Raw genomic sequence first — 12,367 nt, 5'->3', positions numbered from 1 at the left:
GGGTACACAGCTGCTAAGTGGCAGAGTTGAGAGCTGAACCCAGGCAGGCTGGCAGCCTGTTAGTATTCTAGTCACTGCTGCCTCGATTTGCAGACGAGGGCCACGGGCTCAGAGAGGGCAAGGGACTTCCACAGAATCTCACAGCAGGTGAGTAGCCTCCTGAGCCCCTGGCTTGTCTTCTTTCTACGGTTCGCAGGGCTCAGCCACGTGCCAGGACCCCGATGGACACGTGTGGGTACTAGAGTGACTGGGCACCCTCAGCCGTCCGAGGGTGGTCAGCTCTGAGCTGGAGGATGGTTCTGGGGTGGGACAGGTGGCCTGGTGGTGACTGCCCCCCCGCCCCCACCATCCAGGCAGCACCTCCCCGCCCTGTCGCACAGCCCCCAGGGAAGAGCGGCTTGCTTCTCCCTCCTTCCCCGGTGCTCGCGGGAGGTGCATGTCCTCCCAGCGCCCAGAGCTGTCTCAGGGCAGTGCCACGGGCTGGAGCACAGAGAGGACTCTGCGTGCTGGCTGGAACAGGCCCCTTAAGCGTCGTGGTTTCATGGGGAGGAAGTGTGAGTCACTGGGGCCTTTACAAGCCCCAGGTGAATGGAGGGGTGTGTTAGGGGCCCCGCAGCCATGGGATGGGGCCTTGGAGGGCTGGGTGTTCTGTTATCGCTTGGTTGATTTTACTGGAAGTTCTTTGAAGTGGTCTCCATGACCCAGTGGGGCTGAGTCACCGAGTAAACACAATTAGCAGGGGGCGGCCTTTTGGGAACAACGCAGACAATGCTTGTGGCCCAGGCCAGTCCCAGAGAGTCTGCCAGCTCTCTCCCAGGGCTTCTGCCATGGCTTCCATGTACATGCCACCTGCTGGCTCGGGTCAGCCTTGGTACCTTGCTTTCAGTCCCCACTGTGGGCTTGTTGGAAATGCAGAGTCTAAGGCCCCGCCCTAATCTGCCCAGTCAGAACCTGCACCTTGACCGGGGCTTCAGGTTATTGCTATGGTAGAAAACCCCCTGTATCATCACTCTGCTTCACATGGCCATGAAAACCTGGGCTCCTGTCCTGCTCTCTTTTTTTTTTTTTTTTTTTTTTTTTGCATTACGCGGGCCTCTCACTGTTGTGGCTTCTCCCGTTGCAGAGCACAGGCTCTGGACGCGCAGGCCCAGCGGCCATGGCTCACGGGCCCAGCCGCTCCGCGGCATGTGGGATCCTCCCGGACAGGGGCACGAACCCGCGTCCCCTGCATCGGCAGGCGGACTCTCAACCACTGCGCCACCAGGGAAGCCCTGCTCTCTTTTTCTTTTTCTTTTTCTTTTTTTTTTTTTTTTTTAATTTATTTATTTTATTTATTTTATTTTTGGCTGTGTTGGGTCTTCATTGCTGCATGCGGGCTTTCTCTAGTTGCAGCGAGCGGGGGCTACTCTTTACTGTGGTGCGCAGGCTTCTCATTGCGGTGGCCTCTCCCGTTGTGGAGCATGGGGTCCAGGCACACAGGCTTCAGTAGTTGTGGCTCGCAGGCTCAGTAACCGTGGCTCGAGGGTTCTAGAGCGCAGGCTCAGTAGTTGTGGCTCACGGGCCTAGCTGCTCCGTGGCATGTGGGATCTTCCTGGACCAGGGCTCGAACCCGTGTCCCCTGCACTGGCAGGCGGATTCCCAACCACTGCGCCACCAGGGAAGCCCTCTTTTTCTTTTTTTTTTAAATATTTATTTATTTGGCTGCGCTGGGTCTTAGTTGCAGCGTGCGGGATCTTTTTGTTGAGGCATGCGGGACCTAGTTCCCTGACCAGGGATCGAACCCGGGCCCCCTGCATCAGGAGTGTGGAGTCTTAACCACTGGACCACCAGGGAAGTCCCTCTGCTCTCCTTTTCTGGAAACGTTTCCCAATCATATGACTTTCTCCGGGTCCTCTCTGGACCTCTGCACAGGCCTGTCTGAGTTTGTGGTGACGGTCCTGAGTGGCAGTGCCCTGCTGCCCTGTGGGGCTCGGGGGGAGGCAGTGGGAGCAGAGGAGGCCGGCCCTCGTTCACCCAGGCCTCTGTGTGTGTGATGTGCAGGGTGTGCATTAGGGCCCGGGTCGGGGTGCAGGTGCCTTCAAGGGAGCTCCCACATGGTCCAGGGTGAGGGGCTGTGCGGGGCAGGAGAGCGTGCGCAGTGAGATGGGACCTCTGCCAGGCTCCAGATTGGATTGTGAAATCCCAGGGGTAGATTGACGACCGTCCCACCTCTCAGAAGCCATCGCTTTGAAAGGATACTGCGTGACTTCTGAGGAAAGCGACTCTTTTTGCCTTTTCCCGACAGTCCTGACCACACAGGCTTTTTAAGACAACAATAGCTGCAGAGACAAAGCATAACCAAGACAGCGTCGTCTTCGGGCCTTTTTTTTTTCCCTGAAGGACGTCTAAGGCCCTGGGAACATCGTAGAAACTGGGCCTTGTCCAATTTTAACCGTTCCCTGGCACCGCACCGCCCCCCCCCACCCCGCCAGCTCCCAGGAGCCCTGCCAGCCGACTCAGGGGAAGTAATGCCCAGAGATGCCGATAGAGATGTCACACCGCCCCCGGGTCAGGCCCAGAGCCCTGTCAGGATGTGGGGGACAGGGAAGGGGACCAGCGCGTGTCGGTTGGCCAGTTGACTCCTCCCAGCCAGGGGGGAGGTGGGAGGAGAGAGAGAAGGGTGTCTGCCAAGTTTAATTAACAGTGGAAACTTGCCACGGGGGAGGAGAGAGATGACTTGAAGGGGAGGGGCGGTTTACTGGACGATGGGGCGTTGCTGATGCCAGTAGTGAGAAAGGCGAGGCGTTGTGCAGGGAGCATCCGCCAGGGTGCAGGCTGTGGTGTCGCGAGCAGGGCTGGTCTGAGCTCACATCTCAGAGGTGTGAGTGGGACGGCGTATTTGTGCCTGCTTTTCTGAGCAGGCGTCTTTCAAAAACAATCCACCAACACACCAGCCGGCTAGCCTTCCTTGCCCTCACGTAACAACAACGAAAAATTATTATTATTATTATTATTTTTGCGGTACGTGGGCCTCTCACTGTTGTGACCTCTCCCGTTGCGGAGCACAGGCTCCAGACGCACAGGCTCAGCGGCCATGGCTCATGGGCCCAGCCGCCCCACGGCATGTGGGATCTTCCCGGACTGGGGCACGAACCCATATCCCCTGCATCGGCAGGCGGACTCTCAACCACTGCGCCACCAAGGAAGCCCACGAAAAATTATTAAGAAAATGGCAGTTGAGTTTAGAACATAGGCATTGTGTTACATTCTTGTTTTTTGGAGATACCGATGGATTGGCTGAATTGCACCTGACTTTATTTCATGGATCTTTATGCAGTGTTTAATGTTCATGATATGGAAAGAGAGATGCTTTGAGAAGTTTGTGATGCTCATTGTTGAGACAAAAACGCAGAGATGTGGAAGGGGCAGCAAGATGAGTAGCATGGATTGAACTTAAATACAGGCAATATCTCACTGAACACTGCTTACTTATTTTTTAGTAGGATCAAGGACTTTCAGGGCTGCACGGGGTTTTCTGGTTCCGTCTCCTTTCCTATGATGTGCGGGTGCCACCTCTGATATCTCTGCCAGGTGTGCGTGGAGTGAATGCATGTGCTGTGGGAGCCCCCTGCCACCCAGGTCTTCTCAGACCAAGGCAGCCCTGACCGTTAGGCCCCCTTCCTGACCTGCACCCACCAGCTGTGTCAGGGCTGCTGCCGTAGGCCAGTCGAACAAGTTGCATCCCTTCGGACAGTCCTGCCCACTCCCCGAGCCTTTCTCTTCCATCCACGCCAGACACCCAGAGGTTCTTAAGAGGTTCTTGGAAAATGTGATAATGAGGCCACTGGCCATTCCTGGCCACTGTCCCACTTCTTGCCATTACCAAAGTCCCTTTTTCTGGTTTTCTTTCTTTTCCTCTCTCCTTTCATCTCTCTGCCTCTCTGGTGGGTACACCAGCCAGCTCCTCTGCATGCTGACTCTTATGCCAGGGCTGTCTGTTTCCCTGACCTCTATGCGGTCTTCATCTTTCCCCCCCGACACCTTCCTCTTCCCTTCGGGGTCTCCCTTGTCCCCTGGTGCACTGCTCCCTCCCCCCCGTCCATGAGTTTCCCTCCTCCTCTCCCTCTCCCCTGCTTACCCCATCTCTTTATCTCTTTTCTTTCTTTCTTTCCTTCCTTCCTTCCTTCCTTCCTTCCTTCCTTCCGAGGGTGTGCAGGTATAGGGCAGCTAGTCAAGAGTTGAGATCGGAGAGAACCCCTTAAATTTGACCCCGCATTTCTGGTCCTGGAGCCCAAGGTCTCATTAGTTCTCGGCTGCTTTCTGACACCAAAGCCCTAAGCCTCATTCAAAGGCTTTATTGCAAAAATCTCATCTCTGGCTCACTCACTCTGCCCAGTACACACACACCTTCATTGTACAGTTCTTTCGGTTCTAAGAGCAAAACATTGCCTTCTTCCCATTGTCTTGTTTTATTTGACCCACCATCTCTGCATGTTGTGCTTTTTTCGACTCCCATTCAGCCTCTGGGTTGGGGTTCGCCTGCCCTCTTAACTTTTGTGTCATCTGTAGTCTTTTTTTTTTTTTTTTTTTTTGCGGTATGCGGGCCTCTCGCTGTTGTGGCCTCTCCCGTTGTGGAGCACAGGCTCCCGACGCGCAGGCTCAGCGGTCATGGCTCACGGGCCCAGCCACTCTGCGGCATGTGGGATCTTCCTGGACTGGGGCACGAACCCGTGTCCCCTGCATCGGCAGGTGGACTCTCAACCACTGCGCCACCAGGGGAGCCCCATCTGTAGTCTTGATAAGCAAAGCACAGCTTTGTTTCCATTAATCATGGAAAATGTAATCTCTGAAATGGGACAGGGGAGGAAAGGACCTTGTGAGCCATCTGGTTGAACCCCTTCATGTTACAGACTGAGAAACAGAGATCCAGAAAACTGAGGCCACTGGCCAGCTACTTGCACGTGGACGAGAACTGCACTCAGAGCTGGGTTTCTTGACCCAGAGGTTTTTCCTGATGCCGGGCAGGTAACAGCCTGGCTTGGAAGATATTTGAATGCAAACCAAACCGTGGTGGTTGTGTGGCTGCCACCAGGAGTTATTAACAAGTGTCAACACCTCCCCTCCCAAAACAAAACAAAACATGGGGCTCCCTGGTGGCACAGTGGTTAATCCTCCTGCCAATGCAGGGAACACGGGTTCGATCCCTGGTCCGGGAAGATCCCGTATGCCACGGAGCAACAAAGCCCGTGTGCCACAACTACTGAAGCTCATGTGCCTAGAGCCCGAGCTCTGCAACAAAAGAAGCCACCGCAATGAGAAGCCCACACACCACAACGAAGAGTAGCCCCAACTCGCTGCATCTAGAGAAAGCCTGCGCACGGCAATGAAGACCCAATGCAGCCATAAATAAATAAATATTTAAAAACAGAAAACAAAAATCAGAAAACAAAACAAAAAACAAAACATGTTACTCCCTAGCTTTGGTGACAGTGTGATTGCTTATAATTCTATCAGTAATTTTTAAGAAGGGGGCAGCCACTGCCTAAATCATTAAGGACTGAGCTTGAATACAGTTAGAACCTAAGAGCAGAACAGCCAGGCACAGAGAACGAAGAGTTCACAGATGTTTAACTTAGGCTCTGTTACCCTCTATGCGGAAGCCAGAATCACGCTGATACAAATCTGTAGGAAATCCCCAGACCCCTTGTTGCCCTGGGGCATGTTGCTCCCTTGCTGAGGCCTTCCCCAGATGTCCCAATAAGAAGCCAGCTGGCTGACTCCAAGCTCCCCTCTGCCCGTGCGTAGATCAGTCGGAGGGTGGCCGAAGGTGAGGCAGAAGCACCAAAGACTAGGCCCTGCCGGCAGCACCTCCCCTGCCCAGCCTGTGGTTCCGATGTCTGGTACCCCACATGGTGCTGGTTCTCAGCCTGGCGCTGACTGAAGTCATTTGGTCGGACAGTGGTTTGGGGTATAAGATGAGAAATCCCTTTGGGGTTAGTAACAAATGGCCTCTCTTTCTGTCTCCAGGCTCCACCTACAGTGTCTTGTCCATCATGCCCTCAGACTCAGAGAGCAGCAGCTCCCTCAGCAGTGTGGGTGAGTACTACCTTCCTGGGCACCCCTCCTTCCTGGAGGACACCGGCCCGTCGGGGGTCTGGGTATGAGCTGGGGTGGCACTGGGTGCATGGGGTGGGAAAGTTGACCCGCACCTGTCAGATCATTCATGGAGTCATCTTCTGTTGGTTCCATTCACATTTCCTCTCATTAGCACGTCCTCTTAATGGAGGAGGGCAGGGCGCTGTTCCTGGCGTTAGGAGGGAGGTGCGCGCACAGGTGCATGACACAGAGGCACCTGTGTCACCATGTTTTCACTTTGTCAGGGCACAGTGCTTCTCAGAGCGCCCATTGCCTCTGACCCCCAGGCCTCGTAGTACACAGTGACCACTATTCCAAGAGACTGGCCCCTTTGGGGGCTGTCGTTTGGGAGCAGGAATGGCTCACTGGGAGTGTTGTCTTGGGGGCAGGAGTCGCCAGTCCATGCCGAATTCGGTGTGTCTCTGGACATGGGTCCCAGGAGCCCATAGAGGGAGGCCGGCCCTGCTGTCTTCTCTGAAGACGTCCCAGAGGAAGGTTGTCATAGTCTCCCAGTCTTCCCGCACCTCTGTGGCCCATCTTCTGTGTCACATGCCCTCTATTTAATGCCCTAGTGTAGCTCTGTGTCCTGGTTTGACCTTGATGGATGGGTACACCTTCAGTGGTGTGGTGAGTCCTGGAGTTTTTGAGTTGGAAGGGCTCACAGAGGTCATCTGGTCCAATTCCTTCCGTTTCCTCCAGTAGACAGATGGGGAAATGGACACTCAGAGAAGGAAGTCTTGTGCCTGAGCTTCTAGAACCTGCCAGGGGCAGGCCTCTTATGTGTTAATTTGACTCATACAGGCCACCTCCAGGGGGCCAGAAGTGGGCTTGCGATATAGTGGTGAATAGGCAGACCTGGTCCTTGTGCTCATGGGTCTTCGGGTCTACTGGGGAGACAGTCAGATGAGTAGATACAGTAAGTGAGATCAGAGTGGTGAGAAGGGTACCAGTAGGGAGCACTGTATTTGTTTCCTAGGGCTGCCCTAGCAGAGTGCCATAAACTGAGTGACTTACGCAATAGAGATTTATTCTCTCACAGTTCTGGAGGCCAGAGTCTAAGATCATTGTGCCCTGAAGGCAACCAGGAACGGGTCTTTTCCAGGCCTCTTCTCCTTCTGGTTGTGTGCCGGCAATCTCTGATGTTCCTTGGCTTGTAGATGCATCACCCCAGTCTCTGCCTTCATTTTCACATGGTGTTCTCTGTGTGTGTGTCTCCAAATTTCCTTTATTAAGCAGGACACCATTCACATTGGTTCAGGGGCCCGCCCTACTCCAGTATGACCTCATCTTAGCTTGATCATCTCTAAAGACCAAATTTCCAAATAAGGTCACATTCACATTTACTGGGGATTAGGACTTCATCATTTGTTTGTGGGACACAATTCAGCCCCTCACAGGTCCCCTCGTCCTGTCTAGGGTTCAGGGAGGACTCTGCTGGGACCACAGTTCACTTTGTCCTGCCTGCTTTGGGTTGGTGAGACACAGGGATTGTATGATGGGGCTGCTGGGATTTTGAACACGGGGCTGGCTTTCAGGAAGTGCATGGGCCGGACAGGCAGTCAGGATGTGTGGAACGGTAATGTGGGGTTTTGTAAAACTGAGCTTGTTGAGCTCTGCACCTGTCTTGGCCTCACCCTTTTCCGGCTCCATATTCCGCTTGGGAGCAAGGTACAATGATCTGATATCTGACAAACTCATTCACATTGACCCTTCAAGGCTTAAAGTGTTACCTTTCTAGGAGCATTTGCATTTTAAAAGGAGATTCTAGAGAAAGATATTGTTTAAACCATAGCAAGTATTGTTAATGGTGGAATTTCAGGCCTGAGTAAGAAGGTATTTTTTTGTGCAGCTGGACCTTCGTATACTTTGGAAGAAAATCGTGTCAGTGACCTACCCTTTGGCCCTTGGGATGGAGGGGTCACCAGTGTCCCTGGATACTTGTTGGCAGGCAGGCTGCAAGCAGAGCTCTACTGTAACTTCACTGTCTGGGCCCCTATCTTGGATGCTCAAAGACCTGGTTGCATCCCTTCAGGTCAAAACCTCTCCAGTTCACCGGTAGCCAAGTTTTCCATCTCTTGCTTTTCTGTGTAGAGTTGATGTTGACCTTGGGGTGAGTAGCCCCATTTTTCTGCAGGCTGACTTGAATGTCCCCGTGGCTGTATTGGCCAGAAGGCCTTTGGCTGCAGCAGTAGGGAATACCTACTCATACTGCCTTAGACAGCAGAGAAATGTGTGATCTCACATGGTAACTGTGCTGAGGGTGGGCTGAGTACATTGGGTGCGGCTTTGCCGGGCCTCTGTGTGGTGTCTTCCCTTGGGCTGATGGCAGGTGTCAGCCATCACATCTAGACCTGACAGTGTCCAGGGCTACAGTGTTCATGGTGGGAGCCTCTAGCCACACGTGGCTATTTAAATTCCAGTGAAATAAAATTGAAATCACTAGTTTCAGTAGTTACACTAGCCACATTTCAAGTGTTCTATAGCAAGGGTCCCTAACGCCCAGGCCACGGACCGGTACCAGTCCGCAGCCTGTTAGGAACCGGGCCGCACAACAGGAGGTGAGCGGTGGGCAAGTGAAGCTTCATCTGTATTTACAGCTATTCCCCATTGCTTGCATTACCGCCTGAGCTCCGCCTCCTGTCAGATCAGCGGCGGCGTTAGACTCTCATAGGAGCGCGAACCCTACTGTGAACTGCACATGCGAGGGATTTAGGTTACACGCTCCTCATGAGACTCTAAGGCCTGATGATCTGAGGTGGAGCTGAGGCGGTGATGCTAGTGCTGGGGAGCGACTGCAAATACAGATTATTGTTAGCAGAGAGGTTTGACTGTGCAGAGACCATAATAAATCAATGGCCTGCAGACTCATATCAAAACCCTAGGTCTTCCTTGGTGGTACAGTGGTTGAGAGTCCGCCTGCCGATGCAGGGGACACGGGTTCGTGCCCCAGCCCGGGAAGATCCCACATGCCGCGGAGCAGCTGGGCCCATGAGCCATGGCCGCTGAGCCTGCGCGTCCGGAGCCTGTGCTCCGCAATGGGAGAGGCCACAGCAGTGAGAGGCCCACGTATTGCAAACAAACAAACAAACAAACAAAACCCTGTCAGTGGGTCTTCCCTGGTGGCACAGTGGTTAAGAATCCGCCTGCCAGTGCAGGTGACAGGGGTTCGAGCCCTGGTCCGGGAAGATCCCACATGCCGCAGAGCAACTAAGCCCGTGTGCCACAACTGCCTAGTCTGTGCAACACAACTACTGAAGCCTGTGCGCCTAGAACCCGTGCTCCGCAACAAGAGAAGCCACTGCAGTGAGAAGCTCGCGCACCACAATGAAGAGTAGCCCCCGCTCACCGCAACTAGAGAAAGCCCGCGCACAGCAACAAACACCCAACACAGCCATAAATAAATAAAACAAAACAAAAAAACCCTCTCAGTGAGTGGCAAGTGAAAACAGGCTCAGGGCTCCCACTGATTCTGCATTATGGTGAGTTGTATAATTATTTCATTATATATTACAGTGTAATAATAATAGAAGTAAAGTGCACAATAAATGTAATGAACTTGAATCATCCCCGAAACCGTCTCCCGCCCCCCGCCACCACCAGTCCGTGGAAAAATTGTCCTCCACGAAGCCGGTCCCTGGTGCCAAAAAGGTTGGAGACCACGGTTCTGTAGCACCTGTGGCTAGTGGCTACCGTATTGGACAGATCATATAAAAGAACATCTCCATCATCACAAATGGTCCAGAGGATGAAGGAGGCCGTCTCCTCTCGTGTCTCCTGACAAGCAAAGAAGCCTTCCCCAGAAGGTCCTCAGCACAGTCCCCAGTCCCCTGTCACTTGTCTGTGCCCAAACCATGGCTCATGCAGTGTGGTCCCTGGACCAGCAGCACCCAGGTACTTGATAGAAATGTAGGTTTCCAGGCTCCAGAAGCTCTGAGGATGGGGCTCAGCATCCATTTTAACAGCCCTCCTGGTTGGAGATGAGTTGATCTAACCTAGTCCCTGGCAAAAGCACTGGAATGTCTGTGGCTGGCTTGGACCAGCCCCTTGGAGTGGAATGAATGGAGGGTCATCCGTGGCCCACTGCAGCACCTCCTGGAGGAATCCCTCCTGGCTCAGCCTCACCTAATGATGGGCAGAGCGCTTCTTTTCCTGCCATCTCAGGCGCACCCCCCGACCGAGGGGCTGATGAGTCAGATGGAGACTGGCTGTTTCTGTTTGTTAGGTCTTTCTCCATGAACCTAAGGAAAGGCAAGGTCTTACAATAAAAACATTGCCTCCACTTTCCCACTTACGCCTCCCTAACTAAGAACGTTTGGGCAAAGAACAGCAAGTTATATTTAGCATAAGAGAAAATTGGTAGGTGGAGCCTTGGGTATGGTATTTTCTCTGCAACAGCTGGTACCTGGTTGCGCCTTCCCTCTTCCCGGCTGGCATTAGGTCCTCAGGTGGCCCGCCCATTTCACCTCTTCAGCCTGACCCTCCTAACAACAGACCAACAGCCTTAAAGTTTGCTGTGTCTTTCCAGGCAGTTTTCATCAGCCAAGCACGCCTGGCTTCTTTGATGCTTCCCCCCACCCCGTGTGGCCTGTTATTTGAGTAACCTGCCTGTGGGTAGACCCCATGGATCTGCCCAGGGGATGCACACTCATTTCAGGCAATCGATGTTTTTTTCCTCCCCCGTTCATCCTGATCTAATTTCTCAGGTACCTTTTTTTCCCCTCAACTTGGATAACTGGGGAAGTTTTAAGAAGAGGAGACATTCTTGGGCGGCATTTATAAAATGAGCCTTAAATTTCATGCAGATTGAAGTAACAGGAGAGCTTTCTTATTAAGGAGAGAGATCTGGTTTTGTTAGCAGGAGGATCTGGAGGGCTTCCTTCCTACCCCAGCAAAGATTCCTTGAAAGTACAGCTTCTAGTTGATAGAGGATGGTGGGGTGAATGAGCATGGAGGCAAGGCTGCACCCTGACCCCTTGCCCTCTGACCCTTCCTTCTCTGATCCTTTTGGATCTGGGGCCTGTTTCCTCCGGGAGCACCTTGTCCTCTTGGAGCCCGTGCTCGGCACTCATAGGGATCACAGGGGGGCCTGGCTCCGGGCCTTACAGGCTAGCCAGGTGTCTTAGTCTGTCCAGGCTGCTATCACAGAACACCACAGACTTGTCAGTTCAGAAACAACACACATTTATTTCTCACAGTTCTGGAAGCTTGGAAGTCCAAGATCAAGGCAGAGTCGGTGTCTTGGGGGGCCCGCTTCCTGGTTCATAGATGGTGCCTTCCCGTAGTAACCTCACATGGAAGGAGGGGGAAGAGCTCTCTAGGGTCCCTGTTATAAGGCCACTGGCCCCATTCACGTGGGCTTCACCTTCATGACCTCATCACCTCCCAGAGGCCCCACCTCCTAATTCCACACGGGGTGGGGGGGTAGGACCTCAACGTAGGAATTTGGTGGGGTACACCAACATTCAGACCAGAGCACCAGAGAGAGAAGTGACTGGCCATTTTGCCTTGTGTAAAACAAGGAGACAGAGGGGAAGGAGCAGCTCTTTCTAACGAGGGGTGTCACAGGAAGCTTCAGGGAGGAGGTGGCCTTCTAGTGGGGTCTTCCAGGAATGGCGCTCTGGATGTAGGAGCAGCCTGGAAGCAACAGGCCATCGTCACCTGTCTTGGTTTGGGTTTCGGCAAACTGACCCTGAGTCAAGGATTTGAGAGCAAGTAGCTTATCTGGAAGGAGATCTGGGAGCTGGGCAAGGCTGCAGCTACTGTGCTGGAGTCTAACCTCCTTCACATCCAAGTCCAGGAGGAGCCCAGCTGCAGTCCTGTGCTGACGAAGGAGGGCATCCCCTGGGCATCAATGGGCGATGCTTTTAAACGTAGTGGGTATTGGACAGCCAAAAAAACAAGGGATTGATAAGCCACTCTGGCCAGACAGTGCGACTTTGGTCCAGACCAGAGGTTCTCAAACTTTACCAGGCATCAGACTCACCTGGAGGGGAGTGCCGGCTTCTCCCCCAGGGTTCCTGATTCGGTAGGTCTGGGTGGGGCCTGACCTGTGCATTTCTAATAAGGTCTCCAGTGAAGCTGAGGTGCTTTCGGAAGCACTGGTTCAGGACGTGGGATTGTGTCTCCCCCTGACGGCTCTGGCTCTCCTGGGCTGGAGGCGAGGATGGCTTGGTTTTGCTTGCTGCAGCCTGTGATGACCATGGTCTGCTGTTTTGCTTCTCTCCTGACAGCCAGGGCCTGGAGGAGGCCAGGA

General features: G+C 53.5%; 1 protein-coding gene across 2 annotated transcripts in view; it reads left to right on the top strand.

Moving 5' to 3' along the window:
• Window positions 1-12,367, top strand: part of DLG5 (discs large MAGUK scaffold protein 5) — a 122,196-nt gene that overhangs the window by 41,829 nt on the left and 68,000 nt on the right. For both annotated transcript variants that reach the window (XM_082634677.1, XM_082634676.1), the window contains exon 2: window positions 6,007-6,075. In XM_082634677.1, the coding sequence (XP_082490803.1) occupies window positions 6,007-6,075 (69 nt within the window). The remainder of the gene's footprint in view (window positions 1-6,006; window positions 6,076-12,367) is intronic.

The sequence above is a fragment of the Mesoplodon mirus genome, assembly GCF_964341445.2.
Source record: "Mesoplodon mirus genome assembly, chromosome: 2".
NCBI lineage: Eukaryota > Metazoa > Chordata > Mammalia > Artiodactyla > Ziphiidae > Mesoplodon > Mesoplodon mirus.
This window is presented reverse-complemented; position numbering and strand designations above follow the sequence as displayed.